Source organism: Electrophorus electricus, chromosome 16, assembly GCF_041902795.1.
Source record: "Electrophorus electricus isolate QZ-2024a chromosome 16, ASM4190279v1, whole genome shotgun sequence".
In the NCBI taxonomy this organism is placed as follows: Eukaryota; Metazoa; Chordata; class Actinopteri; order Gymnotiformes; family Gymnotidae; genus Electrophorus; species Electrophorus electricus.
Window position 1 is genome coordinate 17339464 of NC_137512.1, and position 18285 is coordinate 17357748.

General features: G+C 40.4%; 2 protein-coding genes across 11 annotated transcripts in view; both read right to left on the reverse strand.

Annotated features, from left to right (window-relative positions):
* Nucleotides 1-4: 4 nt before the first annotated feature.
* etfdh (electron transfer flavoprotein dehydrogenase) lies at nt 5-9105 on the reverse strand. 2 transcript variants are annotated; one of them, XM_026999360.3, is made up of 13 exons: nt 8926-9105; nt 7580-7759; nt 6409-6638; nt 5587-5668; nt 5215-5333; nt 4862-4939; nt 4323-4469; nt 4024-4164; nt 3235-3378; nt 2697-2865; nt 2410-2592; nt 733-954; nt 5-610 (listed from the first exon to the last, which is right to left on the reverse strand). In XM_026999360.3, exons 1-13 carry the CDS (start codon nt 8963-8965, stop codon nt 447-449), a joined length of 1899 nt encoding a protein of 632 aa, XP_026855161.2. In that variant the 5' UTR covers nt 8966-9105; the 3' UTR covers nt 5-446. The 2 variants fall into 2 exon arrangements, with proteins under 2 accessions (XP_026855161.2, XP_026855162.2); XM_026999361.3 differs by having other exon boundaries at nt 6390-6638.
* Nucleotides 9106-9778: 673 nt separating this feature from the next.
* Nucleotides 9779-18285, reverse strand: part of rxfp1 (relaxin family peptide receptor 1) — a 34409-nt gene continuing 25902 nt past the window's right edge. For 5 of the 9 annotated variants that reach the window (XM_081699388.1, XM_081699385.1, XM_035532284.2 and 2 more), the window contains 8 exons: nt 17732-17803; nt 17395-17466; nt 17106-17177; nt 16403-16474; nt 15295-15524; nt 12757-13167; nt 12039-12257; nt 9779-11556 (listed from right to left, as the gene is read on the reverse strand). In XM_081699388.1, coding sequence (XP_081555514.1) covers nt 11255-11556; nt 12039-12257; nt 12757-13167; nt 15295-15524; nt 16403-16474; nt 17106-17177; nt 17395-17466; nt 17732-17803 — 1450 coding nt within the window. In that variant the 3' untranslated portion in view covers nt 9779-11254. The remainder of the gene's footprint in view (nt 11557-12038; nt 12258-12756; nt 13168-15294; nt 15525-16402; nt 16475-17105; nt 17178-17394; nt 17467-17731; nt 17804-18285) is intronic. The other 4 variants (XM_081699389.1, XM_081699387.1, XM_081699386.1 and 1 more) reach the window with 3 other exon arrangements.

The window sequence follows — 18285 nt, forward strand, 5'->3', positions numbered from 1 at the left end:
TAAATTCATTTTCCCAAACTCAGATTTTATTGTACCAGTTACAGTATCTAAATAACATGTACATCTCAAACCCCAGTTTAATGAGCTATTGCTGTTAGCTTGCAGGCTAGTACCTTTCACAGCTAACATAATAGCATTGCCAACTAGTTGTAAATGTTCACATAGTCAACTACAAAACTGCTTTTCTTTTCAGCCGTTTCAAACAGCTACCTTGGTCACACATTAACCTTTTATATAAAAGTTTCTAGTTTCATTCATTATAAATGAACAATGCCAAAGTGATGGTATTGAGATTAAGATTGCCCACATCAGTAGATATGGATTTGTTCCGTTCTGTAGGCACCTTGGTTAAATACTTAATTTCCTTCTGGAAACAAACAGATGCATGCTGTCTCTCTGCCACAAACAGTTTAGGAGGCTTAGTGAGTGATTTGTCTCCATTCTAATCACATGCCATTGTAGGCTGGTCCTCCACTACCCTCAGGGACAACCCAGTTGATGTTCTGGCTGGGGTCTTTGATGTCACAAGTTTTACAGTGCACACAGTTCTGTGCGTTGATCTGCAATCTCATACCCTCACCTGACTCCAGAGGAATAAACTCGTACACACCTGCAAAGGAGGGAAAAAACACTGGACTAAAAAAAATAAGCAACACAAAGCAAGTTCAATGAGATGTTGTATCTTAAAAGGACAGTTAAGTCAGATGTGTAATGAATGGTGGGTTTGTGTACCCGCGGGACAGAATCGCTGCTCCGGGCCATCGTACGTGGCGAGATTGCATGCGACGGGAACACCGTCGTCCTTCAATGTAAGGTGAGCGGGCTGGTCGTGCTCGTGATTGGTGCCGCTCAGGGCCACTGACGACAGCAGGTCAAAGCTGATCTTCCCATCGGGCTTTGGGTACTCGATGGGTGTGCATTGCTTTGCAGGCTTCAACTGGGCTGAGTCCAAACCTATAAAATATATTTACCAAAAATATAAATAGAAATAAATAAAAATGCCATCACTAGGATGTCCATTTATTCAGTTAAACAGTAACAAGTTAAATCTTGTAACAGCTTTTTTGGTACCAATCCAATACCAATATCTTGCATTTGAATGTTGCCCAATATCAATACTGATCCAATTTTTTTAATTTCCATTTATTTTAAATGAAAAACCACTGTGGGGCTGAAGGTTAGTTGTTTGGGGGAATTGTTTTGTGTGAGATGTATTATATATGCTATTATATATGCTACAGATGTCATGCAGGAATATGTCAAAATATATATTATTAAAAACAAAAAAGCTGTTAAGACTAAAGCATATTTTTCTTCCACTGCCTGAAAGTCAGTTTCTCTCTTGGTGAAATATTTACTGCCTTGGTCATCATATGCTTGGTTCTCAGCTTTACTGTACTCACCCTATGCCCACACTGCTCAATACACCCCTGAAATTCACACTATAGTTCGTTTGCATTTTTCCTTATTAATAAATGCAACTGTAAATCCATATCAACTTAACTAGAACTTTATAACTGTTATTGTGCATTTCAGCGGTAAATTGCTGTTCTACCCGCTACACACCAAATTCACACCTGGTACTAAGCAAGCAGACAGACTACCACCAACTTAAACTCTTACTTCACTCAAGCACTGCTCAAACCAAAAGCCGTGTTATCGGATATTGTTTGCAAGATGGTTATTCTTTCTAGCCAACAAATCTACAGACAGTTAAAGTTATCGTAATCTCCATCTTTTTATTCAAAATATATGATCTACCTGAAAGCTCAGCAGGCTAATGGAAAACGGCTGTTTTTCTGGGGTTTTTCCGTGTGGTTTGAATATAGTAAAACCACAAAGTGTTTAACTTTGTGACTTTAAAGGCAAGTACTTCATTAGTTTGATTATTATTTCTCCTTTCTGGCGCCGTTTCTGTCAGGTTTCTGCTTCTCACTCTCCTTTCCACGACCCAGGGTGTCCTTTACTTAACGGTCAAGCTGGAAGCGCTATGGGTTCTGGGTTGATTTGGTTTTTTTTATTAATCAACAAATCACCACTGGTCAGATATTTGCACTTGAACATAGTTTTTCATTGTTAATGGTAAGAAAATGCTACGGTTAAACTCAGCGGTGTGTGAACTGTGCTCAGACTAGCCCTGCTGTTATAACGTGACCTTAGTTTCGTCCACCGATATCCAACCCAGCGTTTTTGCTGGAATTTTCCTGATTCCGATACGCGATATCGAAAGGTGCCAGCTCTACTTAACGGTAAAATAAACCCGACAATCAATTTCCCGTGCAAATCCTGTTTTTGTCCTATGTGTAGTAAAGAGCTTATCTGACTGATTATCAGCGGTGATCAACACTTCTAGCAATGCTGTCCAATTAGCTGAGATCAGAGAGGCTGAAGCTTGATTGTTTCCCTCACCGCAGTGCTTAAGGGTCCATGGCTCCTTGCCCCGCAGGATCCAGTAGAAAACTCCAGTGTATAGCATCCCTCCATACAGACCCAAGTAGCTATGAAACGATGGGCGAATGTTCCTCACAGCATGTAGCTCTTTCCAGATCCAAGATTTCTTCAGGTTTTGTTCATACTCTGGAACATGCAGACCTGACAGGAGAGCAAAAACACATTCCATCCAACCCCTTTGTCCTTAGTAGATGACCTCAGTGCTCATAGGTCTTTGCAAGAAGGAGGGGCTGTGCTTCACTTACCTGTTGTCTCGGACTGCAGGTTCTCATCTGTGAGCTTACTGAAGATGGCCTCTGCAGCCAGCATGCCACTCTTCATGGCCGTGTGCGTGCCTTTGATTTTGGGAACGTTCATAAAGCCTGGGCTGCAGCCAATGAGAGCACCGCCTGGGAATGTCAGCTTAGGCACAGACTGTAGAGAGCAGAAGAACATAGTAAAGCATGCTAAAACACGGAGAACCTTCCCTGAACTCCCACCAAAGACACACACATATCTGGGATGAGCCAATGAGGCATTCAGCCGAGGCTTCTGACCACCAGGAGGCAACAGGACAATCTACTGGGGATATCAAATTTGAAAGCCAGTAACTGCAGGCACAGTAAGTAAATGCAGGAACGTTACCTGCTCCTGGCCCCTCAGATCATTTCTGGTGGCTAATACTGCTATGTCTATGCTTTTATAGCACAAGCATTTTATATTCCCTGTCCCTGAAACAGGGAAACCCTTGTCTGAAATGTGAATGGGGCTGCCAAATATCGCCTTTCCTGGCGGACTCGTTACCTGGAAACCTCCCTCATTAAGTGCTCTGGCTCCATATGCGATCCTGCTGCCACCCTCCAGGATGGGGGATATAGATGGGTGGTGCTTCCATCGCTGGAACTCTCTGAATGGGCTGAGGTAAGGATTAGTGTAGTCGAGTCCCACCTGCATCACAGCACACGTTTCAGTTTCCAGTTCATTATTCATTACTGTGTACGTAATGTGTTACAAGATACAAGATTCACAAGTCCAATTACTTAATAAAGACATATATGTATAAAGCCAAATTACAATCCAATCTCCTTTTCTAATGTCAAATATACCCTGTCCTAAGGATGTAATGAATGTTATTCAAGGCCTGAGCAATTCATTTAAACAAGTCATCAATCTGTCTTTTATTTTGTATGAATTTTAAGTTTAAGGGCAAGTGGAAATCCTCAATTTAATGCTCTTAAATTTGAGAAATTATATTGCTTAAAAAATTTGCACATACTCTTCTTTATACCTGTTAAGTAAATACAAATATTTCCTTTCAACAAAATGACAAATGCTTTTTTATTTTTAAGATCAAGCATCAATATTTCAAAATAATATGCTTAAATGTAAATACATACACATTCAAAGCCTTTCATAACTCATTTCCTTATGTGCTTAGACATATCAAATGAAAGGCAATAATAAGAATTCCCCATTCAGATCAAAGCAGCCCTGAAAAAGACAATCCATTCGGTGCAGAGATCAAGGGTTCACAGGAATTTGCTAGTCCCTTGAAATCCCTGAATCACTCCAATTCGCCTGCTGTAGACTCACCACAAAACCCAGAGCCACCAGTGGCTCGCCCTCGTTGAGGTGGTAGAGGAAAGAGCCTCCGTATGTGTTCCGTTTCAGCGGCCAGCCCACCGAGTGCTCTACCCGACCTGGACGCCAGTTCTTCTCATCGATCACCCACATCTGGGGAAAGACCAGGGGATTAGAGGAGAATTTAACCAGAAGCCAACTGAGATTATAGAAGATGGGGGAGATATGCTGAGAGGAGTGGAATTAAAAGTGTGAGGGTGTGAGCTTTAGGTTCGAAACTGCTGCCCGTTGGCGAGGTGGGGGCACGGTACCTCTTTGAGGCCGATTGCATAGGTCTGTGGCTCGCAGCCCTCGCGCAGGTTGAACTGCTTGTAGAGCTGCTTGGCTAGATGGCCGTGGCAGCCCTCACCGAAGAGCGTGACCTTCGCATGGAGCTCCATGCCTCTCTCGAACACATCCTGCGGGAAGGAACTCATAGCATGAAGCCTCGTATGGATGTGGTCCAAACCTTCCCACTGCAGCCCCTTCCTTCTACTTACCATGAAATAAAATTCTGGATAGTTTTGGGGTGGGGGGCTTTAACTCTCTCTGCCTCCTGTGTTCCGCTATAGTATTTTACTAAAGTGGTCAATTCAGACATTGCTTCAGGACATACACTATTGCTCCTTAGCAACAGAACTGCAACACATTGCAAAGGTATAGTGGTCCAGAATTTTGGCATTTCAGGGTAAGAGAAAGAAGAATTGTACTGAGAGGGTTCTGGATGCTGCACACAAAGCCAACCAAAAAAGGAAGAAAACAAACAAAAACAAAGAACAGGTTTAAAACAAATTTTGAAAATAATGACAACCTTAGGAGAGCCATCTTTTGCAATGCCGACATCATTCGTTGCTATTCCTTTCACACTTCCGTCCTCATTAAACAACACCTGTAAAAGAGCAACAGCAGTCCATCACACAGCTTACGCCTGTCGAATATCACTGTGCAACGTTACCAAAACAAAGCGTTACCATGAATGAACGAAGAGGCAGCCAAGCAACACATCTGCCCAGCCCCATTTCATCAGCAGTTCAATCAAGAATTAAAAAGAAAGCAAAATGCATCAGCTCTCCACTGGCAATATATGACTGCCTGTGGTCATTACAATATGGTTCACAAGGGGTACGGAGGCAGGACTTATGAAAGGTCAACAGAAAACCCGACCTCCGCGGCTGCATAGCCCGGATACAGCTCCACCCCAAGCTCCTCAGCCTGCTCGCCAAGCCAACGCACGAGGTGACCCAGCCGTACGATGTAGTTGCCATGGTTATTCATAGGGAGACCTAAGGGCACAATAGGAAGAGTTGAAGACAGGAAACCCAGCAGAGCTGTGCAGGGCTAGTGCAGGTTACCTGGCCATGCGATCCGGTACAACAGAGATTAACCCCACACCCTTCAGAAGTGACAGTAAGGTAGTTTGATTCCTTAAAAAGATGATCGTATCCACGACTACACATCTAAATCTGAGCCAGTGGGTGTAGTTGTGTAATTCTTGGATGGTGTTGCGGTGTTTGTCTGCATGTGTTATTACTGCACCTGGAAGCATCGGAACAGGGATCCTGTATTTTTCTGTCAGAATGGCAAATCTGTCCTCCATTACAGGTGTGTTCAGTGGGGCCTGCAGGAAAGTGAAAAAAAATATCACTGACTTGTACATAGGAGAGCTCATCAGTTCATACAGATAGTGACCACAGTTCCCCAAGGTTTCAACCACAGATCTGCAAGCAACAGCTAGAGTGCCAGAGTGACACATTCTGTTATTTCTTTTAGCTGTAAATTAATTAAGGAGCCAGCTATATGTATATATCTGTACAGAAAAAGTTAACTCAACTTACTGGCTCATGCATAGCTGTTAATGGTATCAGATATCATTTAAATACACCGTTCCTTGCTTAAAGTTTAGTTTTCCAGTAAAATTTAACTTTTCCATTATTTCACAATTTGCTTTCAACTTCAAATCATTGTTATACAATTCTAATAGTCATGACGCATCATAATATGTCGAATGATAACAATTGTATCATTACTAACTGGCAGTATCCAGACATGACTGAACAATGTCCTGAATGATGTCCAGAACAATGTACGATCAGCAAAATTTTGTTGTAATCACAAGATACCAATATTATTTGGAGCTTGGGTCACCAAGAGCATTGTAGCACAATATAAATATTAGTGATTCAGTAAATGAAATAAACAACCAATCATTATTTGAAGCCAGTAGTGGGTCCATTTTAGCCAAGAAGACAATGTTGTCTGTCCCACTAGTAAAAGGCAGATTTGTGCTCAGGTTGAGAATGTCAGTGTACTGGTTTGTAGAAGGTGATTAGATGGTTTACGTGTGTTTGCGTGCTGTACCCCTCTCTCCTTCCAGTCTGGGAAGAGCTCCTCCAGAGCACTTGGTTCCAGACAGGCCCCAGATAGCGTGTGAGCCCCAATCTGGGATGCCTTCTCCACCACACACACCCGCAGCTCCTTCTCATGCCGATTGGCCAGCTGCTTTAATCGGATGGCTGCTGATAGGCCAGCAGGGCCGCCACCGACAATTACGACGTCTGCCTCATCGACGAAGCGCTGCATATCTACACCTGAAAGCAGGAGGAGCCACAAATCACACACACACAGACACGACTAATGCAGCCTATGCTTTGGTAGGCCCAACCTTTACCTTGTCCACCCATGAAACTTTGCTCTCGAATTTAACAGACTCCGTCAACTTATGGGTCACTTGCGAATTTTGGCAGATGCACAATTGAGTTCTGCAGGCACTGACCATTTAGCTCCTCTTTGGCCACACTACTAAGAGTGACCCGACATATTCCTATGCTGTCATATCTGTCACAGCATCCTTTACACACCCATTAAACATGCTTCCTTACTGGTCTTAGAAGAGTTTAATCTCAACTATTTCTCTGATATTTCTTATCTCTTAGCCATATGATTAGGGCAGCAGAATGTATAGGTTGTTAATTGTTGCAATAATGCAATATTGTCCAGTATTGCTGGAAAGAGCAGGATCCTTCAACTAACACAGAATCAGATACAGTCACATCTAATCAGTAAATCCAATTATCCACCAAGTAATGAGACCAGTAAGTGTGCATCTCTGTATGCAAAACGTGTCTCAGCCATGTACGAAAAACACCACAGGATGAGTCACCAAAACCAAGTCTATCATTATATTTACTTCATTAAAATTCTGACAGGAGACTCTGCGAAGTAAAATCTCATTTCCCTGGATAATATGATCCAGATCTGCTCCCACCCGCCCTCTCCTTTTTGAGCGCATCATGGAAGGAATGATATAAAACGCCCTCTTCAACATTCAATATGCCGGAATGCAAGACGCTCATATTTCTCACTGAATTCTCTGATGGGAAAAGAGACTACATTAGAGACAAATAAACAAGAGTGTGACCACCAAAGGGGGGGTGATTTGCTAGTCTCGTCACACCGGAAGATCTGCAGGTGGGCCACAAAAAGACAGGAATTAAGACTGTAATCAAAGAAGCAGACAGCTAAGACTAACCTTCCCATCGTGGGTCCTTGTCTCGGGAGTAGATGGTATAATGGGATGTGATTCGGGGAATGGGAGCAGAGGAGCAACACCTCCCATTAGGGTCTTTGTGCAGTAAAGATGGAAAAAAGGACGCCGGCAGAGCTACACGCGCCCTCTGAATTGCTTTCAATGCACGTACGCACTTCCGTGCTGTAAAACAGCAAGCAGCCATTAGGTAGAACACAATTAGGCAGAGTACAATTAGAAAGTCTGACAATTAAGAAATCTGTATTAATTTATATTCAACATCACTGCACCACATTTTCAGACTAAAGCAAGATATAACACCAAGTATCAAGTCCATCCTTAGGTCCACAGATAAAGTGTTTACTAGGAATCAGCAATCAGCAGAACGTGCTTCTTAAACATTGCCTAAGTCAGCTGTCTCATTTCATTGTCTCTTACATAACAGCTCTCTGTTTCAAAAGCCCACAAGGCACATATAGTGGAACTGGTTAACAAGGCTTTGCAGGGCCATTTTTAAAGAAACTTCAGTGGGAACAACGTGAACATACACAGCATGGCCATTTATCCAGTTTATCCAAACTCATGTACCTTTGGCCAACAGATGGAATACATGCATATGGTTAATACCACTTTATAGCTATTATAGAGTCGAATATGGAAGTGCACACTAAATCTGATTTATAAAACAGAAGAATAGGGTTTAGAATATGTTAGCCCCTTCAAATTCATATATTAGCCAATCAAATACATGATGTAGATACATTACTATATGTATATTTATTTGTTTACTGTTTTGTAATATACTTATTTATGTATTCACTCATTCATTCACGTATTAACGAGAAGAAACGGAATACGTTTTGAGTAAAAGTTAACTGTTGCCTCTTGCCCGTAGTGGCTGTGATCTCGGTATGCGCAATAAAATAAGAAAACGTTATCTAGCTACCTAATTGTTTAATTACGTTGGCTTTCGAGTTAAATATCTAGTGTTAATTCAAATAAAGTGTTGAGCTAAAAACAATTCAATTGGTCGAAGGCAAAGACAAACTATCAGGCTGACGTGTATTAGTATGAACTTTGCCCTACATTGTCATAGCAGGTCATTAAGCCTGCGCTCTTAGCCCACATATCTCTGGTAAGCTATAGTTAGTAACTGCATAACCAGAAAATAATAAAGTCTTGGCATTTATCTATTGACATATGAAATATAACTATGATTGATAATGTTGATAAAGCTGTGTTCTTGCAGTTAGCCAGTCAATCACAGTGGCCGGATGACATTTTAACAGGGTAGCGAAATAGCTAGCATGTGAATCTAATTCAAAAATCAGAAAACGCTGCGACCATACCTTGAACTGAATATATGGTGGACGGGAACATCGATAACATTGGCCGGTTAGCGTATGGCTAACTAGCTGATGCACTCCTTATATAAAAATGTTTAAAGCCCTATTAAATTCGCTCCAAGCTTTCGCTAGGTTTCCCTAATAAACAGATGCAAGTTACCCACTGGGAACCAAAATATGTCTTCTTCTGTAAAGACATTAACACGGACTGAATACCCGAAAGTGCCTTACTGCCATCTATTGGAGACATAATTCCGAATCCTGAAGATGGTCGACAGCTATTAGATTCTTTGCACAGTAAAATGGAAAAAAAGACAATAAATAAAGATTACATTATATAGATCATGTAATTATTGCATGTTTTTTATGTTTAGTTATTGCTTATATTCGGAATATTATTTAAAGCTACATTAGCGAGCTAAAATAGGCTCAGTCTTCTCAATCTAGACAATACATCAACAAAACAGGCTAGGAAAAAATATGGGCATCAATATCAGTTTCCACAATAATAATTAGGCATCATCAGTCACAGTCACATTGTTGATAAATGTTGATTTAAAATGATCTTGTTTATCTTCATATATGAGCCTAAATATGGTAAAAATGTGCTGCAGTTTTGGACTGATATAGCTTAAGATGCCAAAAGCCATAAATGTTTAGGCTTTATTGGAACCTTTCACCCACATACATAAGCCTAAGTGGCCAGCATTTTTTCCTACAAAAAAGGAGGCTACAGGAGAGGAAGCTCTATAGTGTCCTCCTGGGTTTGTTCTCACAGCCTTCAAGCAAGTGGTATATGTCCTGACATACAGCTTCATAGTATCATGACAGACAATTTAATGGCTCAACTCTTAAAGTAAAACTTGCAAAAAGCTAAAGTGTCAAGAAACATAGAAAGCCAAAATCATGTTCTTAAGAACCTTTCCTAGACATAGATTTATTTTTACATTTGGAAATAAGTAACTCCAAAATCAAAGATATTTAAAAAGAGTGTTTTCAAAATATCACATGAATTATGAAAAGAAGAGCCCTGTCGGACTGGCACTAATGGTTTCTATCAATAAATATACCAGAACACTTATACAAGAGCCAGCCACAATCACAGACAAAACAAAAAGTTGCACCACCAAAGCTAATCAGCTTTAAGATTTTGCCCCAATGAGGCTCTCCACTCATAAAAGAAATTTTAGTTACTACTGTGATTCAGCAATCACTGCTTTTAAAATTTGTCTGATGTCTTATTCACAACATTATTAAACATGGAGATGTAAGCATATTCAACATGATACTGAAAAGTCACAGTGGTCTGTTGCAATTAAAATACAAAATGTACAAACACAAAATTTTGCAGGTACACACAATTGGTCAACAAGATTTCTTTTTTCTTTAATCTGTAACTGAGATGGCATCCACATTTTTTCCTTTTTTCTTTTTTATACTTTTCTGTCCCCTGCTAAGTAATTAGATAATCACCTAATTACATAACATAAAATGTAACTATGGGGGGGGGGGGGGGGGTTATCTCATCAGTCACAAATCCATGAATGAACAAAGCAGCAGTGAAAGACCTTGTGAAAGAATTTGATCATGCACTGAAAAATACTTGCCATGTCCTCTTCCTAAACTCTTAAACAGAGTAGTGGCTTACACGAAGGAGAATTCTAAAGCACGCATCACAGTATGAAATAGCATGTCCTTAATGACACAAACCCCAGACCCTGCTTTTTTACATTAACAACTATAAAGAGTTTGGTTAGTGCTCTTAGTAACTGTGATGTGGGTGGTTTACCTGTGAAAAAGCCTTGTTTTTATTTATACTCAAACTCATTTGGATTTTTGCCAAGTGCAGCAGCAATCATAAATATCCTGTTAAATCAATATGTAGAATTTAAAAAAGTAAAGAAACACAAAGGATTGTAATAGCATGTTTTTTCAGGCCAACAGTTGAGTACTATTCATTAATGACTGACAAAATGCATGTACCTCAATATAGCATCCAGCAAAATGGATTAAAGAAACATTTTGATTTGATGTATTTTTTAATCAACATCTGGGGTGATAACTCTGAGATTAGTCTAACTGTGATCAATTGTAAACCCACCCAGCCCATTCAAAGGCTTATGAGAACTATCAAATAAATTCAGTGCTGTATTGTGTACGTGCGCATACACACTTGTATGCATTGAACACACTCTTTTTCTTACCCCTACACTCTGATTATGGTCATGCATGAATACATTTATGAACATACAAACAGATATGTGTGTGGTAATGATGAGCCCAAGCTCTTTGCCGTGAGGTGACGTCATCGGCAGGATCTTGCCACGGTGCTTCATGTCCCGTTCGTGTCCTCTGCTGGCATAAGCTGGCATGTTGCCAAGGTGCAGGACATTTCAGAACGATGGGACAGGTACTCAGGTGAGGCTAAGTTCTCTCTGAGGGGCCACATTTCCTGCCAGGTGCAAGAAGGCATGTGGGGTGGTCGGGTGCTGAGCAGGGCTCTGCGCTGCCTGTAGTTGGACCACACCTGCAGCAGGGTCTCCTTGAAGGGTCGTGTGGTCAGCGTGTAGAGGATAGGGTTCAGGGCACTGTTTATGGGCAAGATGAAGATGACCACCCACGAGCTGATTGTTCCTGCACAGAGACACGTCAGGCAGAAGAGAGATAGCTTTCTTCATCAGCCTGTGCTTGAGCAGGATTGAGAAGGAGTTGGGCTTTAAATCTAGACTCATTTAAGCAGTGTTTACTAAGCCATTATTGAAAGGGTAGAAAATACATTATATATTGTATATATTGTTTCTTTTTTTCTTTCAAAACAAATTTATCAAGAGAAAGAAAAACACAAACATTTGCAGCTAAGCCATTTTGTGTATCCTTATTGCACTTCACCAAAGAATGAAGATATAAAATTTAAATTGTTATTAAGTCATGACTTTTTAACAGAGTTACTATGTAACAAAAAATGATTCTTGCAGTTATTTTCAGTTTTATCAGGAAACACAGACTATCATACACATTGGGACCCAATTCTGTCCTCCATTTCTGTCCTATATCTCAGTTGACCTCACAGAATCTAGCAACCCTAAAGATCATATAAGGACCCTAAAAGACCTTACCTGGAATTTCAACTTCCATAAGTGACAAGATCTTTAGGATGAAAATGGGTATCCAGCAAAGGGAATCTGTGATAACGATGGAGAAGAAGCGCTTGGCTATCGTTAACTCCTTCTTAATGTGGTTGCTGTACTTGGTCGTCTGTGTCCCGGTTCTCTGGATGTTATAAAACATGCTTCCATAGGACAGCACAATGATGAGGAATGCCACTAGGTTCAGGCCTAACAGAGAAAAGCAGACATTGCTTGAATGGTAATACAAACAACTAATGTGTGTGTCAAAATCAGCTTGATGGATATCTGAAATTGGTAAGAGAATTACAAGAATAATCTTGTAAAAGCAATTTATTCAGACAGGTAATTGGAATGCACAGTACAGCAAACACCTTTGAGTGCAAAACAGATAAAGTTATTGGTGAGCTGACTAAACACTTGGTCAAGGGGTCGCTTCTGGGGTCTTTCTGCATGCTCCTCCAAAATCAAAATTTGACCACTATCACACCAAATACATTGAGGGCACACCACCGAGAGCTTTTGTGATTTTAGAAATGCATATTATAATATGAGGAAACATCTCTGAGGTGCCTCTCTAGCCAAAGTACAGTAAACACACAAACGGTTGATACAACAGTTATCATCAAATCTCAGTAAACTAACTAAAAGTCCCCTAAGCCCGTAGAAACACTAGCAGCTGTTCTAGTAACCCTGCTCTTACACTCACCCAAAAAGATGACTATGGAGTAGATCTGTGCTCCTACAGACTCACGCTGCTCTGAGTGCAGGGGGAAGCATACCCCATTAGTCCCATAGAAGTTCCTGAACACTCCTTTCCATGCCAGCGGCAGGAAGGCAATAATGCAACCCAGGATCCAGATGGCCACCAGAATGGTGACAGTTCGTCGGCGGCCAGGTGCCAGGTAGCGGAAGGGGTAGACGATGCAGATGTACTTCTCCAAGGTGAGGTAGGTGAGGAGCAGGACGGAGACCTCTGTGGACAGCATGGCCAGAGAGCCCACTACCTGGCACGGCACGCTGTCCATCCATGCTTGTGCATGGCGGTTGTACTCGCCCCGGAACTTCAGGTCATATGCCCCGATCATGAACAGGTAGACGCCCATTAAGCCATCAGCACCTGCTCAAGACACAAGTGGCAAGGCTGGGTTCAGCTCATGACTGTACTTATTTTATTAGTTTATCTTTAACAAGTCAGCTGAGAAAGACAAAGCATATTTTGATTATATTTGTACTATATAAAGAGTTGAAGTAAGACAGCATGCAGACAACTGATTTGTACTGTTGCATTCAAAAGCAGTTAGATACACAGCACAGTTGAAGCTATGCCCTTCTTCTCAACAAAAGAGACATAAAAGTAAATAAAAGGTGAATGTTCATCAAATGAATATTCAATACTTTTCTATAAATTGTTATAGGAAAATGAATCATAATTACTTCCAAAAAGTACTTCCAAGCAATCTGTGTAATCTACAGAGACTCTACAGTTCTTTAGTTCAACATGTTACTGATTACCATTTTAATAAGGTACTAAATAGAACATAATGGAAAATATTTTGAACTAAACCTTCCTAACCTTGGTTATTTACTGACTATGCACCTTTCAGAACGACCTCTTCTAAGGTCTAATTCAAATGAATTTGAACGCCCTGCATCTCTATCTTTGACACATCATGAAGGCAGTTTCAGGAAAGTCATGAATTAGCTCTAAACCGGTCATACACATTAAGATGCTGATATCAGTTCCAAGTAAGCCACCTCATTAAAAGCCCTGATGGAAGCAGGCGTGAGCTGGCAAGGTGACAGCCAGCCATTGTCATGCATCATTTTGGAGCTGCCACTCACCACAGCTGCCTGTGCTGCTCAGGATAGCCTCAAAAATGCAGTGAGAATTAACATAAGGTAGACTGCAGGAGGTTACTAGAGGGTCAGCACATGTGTCTGAACACTGCCACCACATGACTAGAAGAATGAATCCTGGATAATCTATCAGACAATAGCATGCTCTCCATATTTTAAAGTCTTTATAAATTTCAATGGCAAGGCTATGCCTTTTTCCAAAGCACTTAGCCCTCAATACTTCATCTTGTGTCTTTGATATGGACAGTCCTGTGGAACATTATATAAAATGTTTTTGATTGATTCAATGATAGGACTGCGCTTTCTTTATAACACATGGACTGATGTTTGATTTTTCTGGCCCACATCACACCTTGCCTGACCAAGCCAACTGCATTACTTGGAATGCTGTCTTCCACTGATTGCCCTGTAGTAATGTTACATGCTGATGTTAAACCATCAATGAAAAAAATCCATTGCTACTGTAGAGGCATGACGTTTACATTAAAGAAGAAATAACAAACTACAGCAAGATCTTGGAATGTGATCTGGACCATCACCACCCCAACAGTTCTTTCTCAGCATATAGAGTCTCAGGCACAGTTGGAACTTTGATATTCATCGAATATCAAAGCGCTAGAATCAAAGAGCAGTTTTTCATTTCACAGATAACAACACTGTGCACAAGGGTGGGGGCACAGAGAGAGGGGGTCAAAACAACAGAAAAAGATGTTAACAAACCATGACACTCTTGTTTATCAAAAATAATCAATCCAAAATCCCAAAGCATAAAAATAGCAACGAAAGGAAAGATGATTGATTCTGAACGCAAATATGTTTTTTTGAAATTCTTCTTTACAGTTGATTCAGGACCAAGAGAACACAACCAACCCTATGGTTATATACCAAGCCTAGGGTTATGTAAAGGCTACAATTCTTATCTGTATTTGCCTGCTGCAAGCATTTCTGTAAAGTAATGATGAGTAAATGATCCATGCAGAAGGCAACCAGAAAGATAAAAATACTTCTGCTCAAGGCCAAACACCAATGGTGAAAAGTCAAAGGACTTTACTGAACACACACGTTTTCTCAAGTTGACTTTGTCAGTTTTAGCTCTAGTAAGCAGAAGATGTGAATGTTTAGGGAAAATGTTTGAGGCAAAAACTGTACATCCTTTTAAGCATATTAGGGACACTTCTTCTGCATTGTGTGAGAAAAAAGCAGAACCAGAGTTCCTTAATTAGTTGTAAAGTTTTTACTGTAAGGTAAAAATTGATCCTGTACATAATCCACCATGATCCCACCTGTAACACCGTTAGTTCAATACCAGCATAATGCAATATGCAGTAGGTGAAAGCAGTCGCATGAACATTAATTAAAGTTGTGTGGCACGGAGAAGCCCTCTTACAGCACAAAGAGATGATGCACATGGCGTGGAGCTTGTTCTCCGAGCGGATATACGAGCGCATGCAGATGACAAAGATGTTGCCAAAGCAGGTAGTGGCAGAGACGACCCAGACAAAGACACGCAGCACAATGTTGGCCAGCAGGTCCTCGAATGACGAAATGCCATCTGTGTTGGGCTTGCAGCTGCGCACGTGTGGGGCATAGCCGCAGTACTGGAACTTCTTAAAGTAGCTGCATTCAGGAGGAGGAAGGGAGAGAAGCAGCGAGAGGGAGAAAGTTGGGGTGCAAAGTGGGGAGAGAGAGAACAAGCACATGGATCAAGATGGAGGATGAAATTGACTTCACATTTATTTTACTGACTGATATTAACCATTTTTTTCAGCACAGTTTTCAAGGGGCAATTTCATTTTTGAATTTTTCAGTTTACATTTTCAAACGAAATTCTGAATATTAGGAACTCTTATTCAGAGTGGGTTTTTTTTCTTTCTGTCTCCAAAACAGGCTGAGGAAAACTGTCTGCATGATGTTCCTGATTCTGTCATGTCCCTTGAGTACTTGTAATGGAGATGACAGAATGTTGGCTTAGACAAGGTGGCAGAACTGGCAGAAATATTTTTATGAAAAAGGTCCAGATGAGTGGTGCCATTTTATAGGTCCTCCACTAAGCAATTCTGCAAGAACTACAAGAATTCTACAAGAATACCAATGAGTTTAGTAAATATGTACAGAAAGACTTAAATTCTTATATAACAGAAAACATTGGCGGCATTCAAAGACAAACTAATTGTTTCATAATATCATATTTTCCATAGTATATATCTTCTATATTTTCTTTTGCACCTGGAACAACCTATTCATTGTTTTTATCCCATCAGTATTTACACCATAAAGTGCACACTTGCATTCTGCACTGTAATCCTAAAAGCATGCAATATGAAGTCAGCACAGAAGCATCATGGTTCAAATGTTGCTCTTGGAAATTACAATTCAGTTCTGTCACATATAACCTTGGGAAGACTGGACTGAACTGGACTGAAATGAAGATTGCTTAGAGAGCGGCAAGCTAATACCAGTGTTTATGAAACCTTTTTGATGAGAAAAAAACTTACATGTGTGTAAGGTTTTTGAGGGGCTCAAACATCCGTCTGTGAATGTTCCCAATTTCGACCCCTTCAATGCTCCTGTGAGACAGATAGTTGTTTTGACACTACCAAAAAGCCCACAGTCATTAGCATTTTAGAAATGCACTTTATAATGCTACACTCTTCTGTGCATTTTTCCCTTCTACAAAATGTGCCATGTTTATTTTTGGGGGGGGGGCTTTCTCTAGAAAGCTTTGATGTGTGACCTGAAATGAGACTGCACCTCTCTTGTAAGAAGAAGAGAAGACAGCACAGCCCAAGTGAAGTTTAGCTAAGAGCTAAGAACATTGGGATGCTTATGAAAACCTATAAGCATCCCATTACTCAAATTACTGCCATGGCTTTTTACATGTGTCTCATATAAATTCATGTTGTCAACAATGAGAGGCTGAAGTGAAAAAGGAATGGTCCACAGAGCTCCTCAGTGACATGGCTCAGCATTGTTTCTGTAGCTCCAGCAGAGCATGTCTTGCTTCTGTCACTAAAGGGCTTTGGGCTTGTCAGTTACAAAGACAGACACCCATGTAGGCTTAAAGTGATTCTCTGCCCAGTATTCAAGACAGTGTGCAACTCTTTATTTTCACAATGCTAAATAACAGCACTATTCATAATTTCAATCAACTCAGCAGAGAATTTTATGGCTGAAGTAGGTTCACAAAAAATTACTCACAATGACTTTAATTTATTCAGTTGGTCAAAATGATCCATTTGCAGGTCCAGAATTGGGTTGTATGAAATATTTCTATGAAGTGAGAAGACATAAAGGTACTATTGGTAGGAACTGATGCTTTCAAGACCTTCAAGATTATATTCAAAGCTGACACAGTTACACTTCATGGACACTAAACATCAGTGGCTGAAAGCAGCTCAGAATAGTTCAAGATTAAATGTATTCAAGTACATTCGTTGCATATTATTGACAGGAGAGCTAGAAAATCAGCATAAAATGAGTGACTTACAGCTGCAACAAGTCACCCAGATTTATGAAAAGATTGTGTGGAATCGTCTCAATTCTGTTACTGGATAAGTCTCTGCAGCAAAAACAAATGTTTATTGTAGACTTTAAGTACTTTCATTAGCTCCACTGATGAACACTGAAGAAGAGCAGCAGACTCATTTCACAGTGAATTTGGAAAAATGGGATAAATGATAAGCAAATGCACCACTGGATTTGGTCCTTTTTAAAGGAAACAGGATATAAGTTGGCAAAGCCTAAAACTCCAGAAAACATCTTTTTTTTTTCTTTTTTTTTTTACAAAAATACATGCCAAGAGATGTGAGCAGCTCAGAACGTACAGCTCGCCCAATTTATTGAGTAGGGAGAAAGCCTGTTCATGGATGTAACTAATTCTGTTCCTCTGGAGGACGCTGCAGAGACAGAGAGGCAGAAAGAAACAGAGATTGAGAAACAAACAGCCATCACAGAACGCTGAACACAAGAGGTCTTACAGACATTGAGCGATACTATGTATGAAAAGAGTGATTTATAAGCAATGTTATCAATTAATCTGAAAACATCATTCAGCGGTTATTACAGCATAATATATTGAACAATATTAGTTTGCAATGCATTTAAAATTACATATAGTAACAATTTGTGTTACATTAAGCTTAATCATAAATATTATGATGGTCATTTAATCGTTAATACATTTCTAAAGATTAAGGTACCATAACCTCTAAGAGGGCCCAGTCTTATCACAGAAATTCAATTGCTGCAGATAAAGAGCCAGGAAGTGGGAAATGTTGTGTTGTGTGTATTTTTGGATGCTGTAGGAAACATTTTTGTATGGATGCATACATTTGCAGCATGAACAGTGTCATCGAAGAGCACAGCAGAAGCCCAGGAG

Excerpts from the sequence above, each read along its gene's own strand:
- etfdh (XM_026999360.3), bottom strand. The coding sequence starts at position 8,965 with ATGTTATCGATGTTCCCGTCCACCATATATTCAGTTCAAG. Across the intron at positions 3,379-4,023 it reads TGGTGGCTCTGGGTTTTGTG|GTGGGACTCGACTACACTAA; the intron begins GTGAGTCTACAG and ends GCTGTGATGCAG. Across the intron at positions 611-732 it reads GCAGCGATTCTGTCCCGCGG|GTGTGTACGAGTTTATTCCT; the intron begins GTACACAAACCC and ends CCTCCTTTGCAG.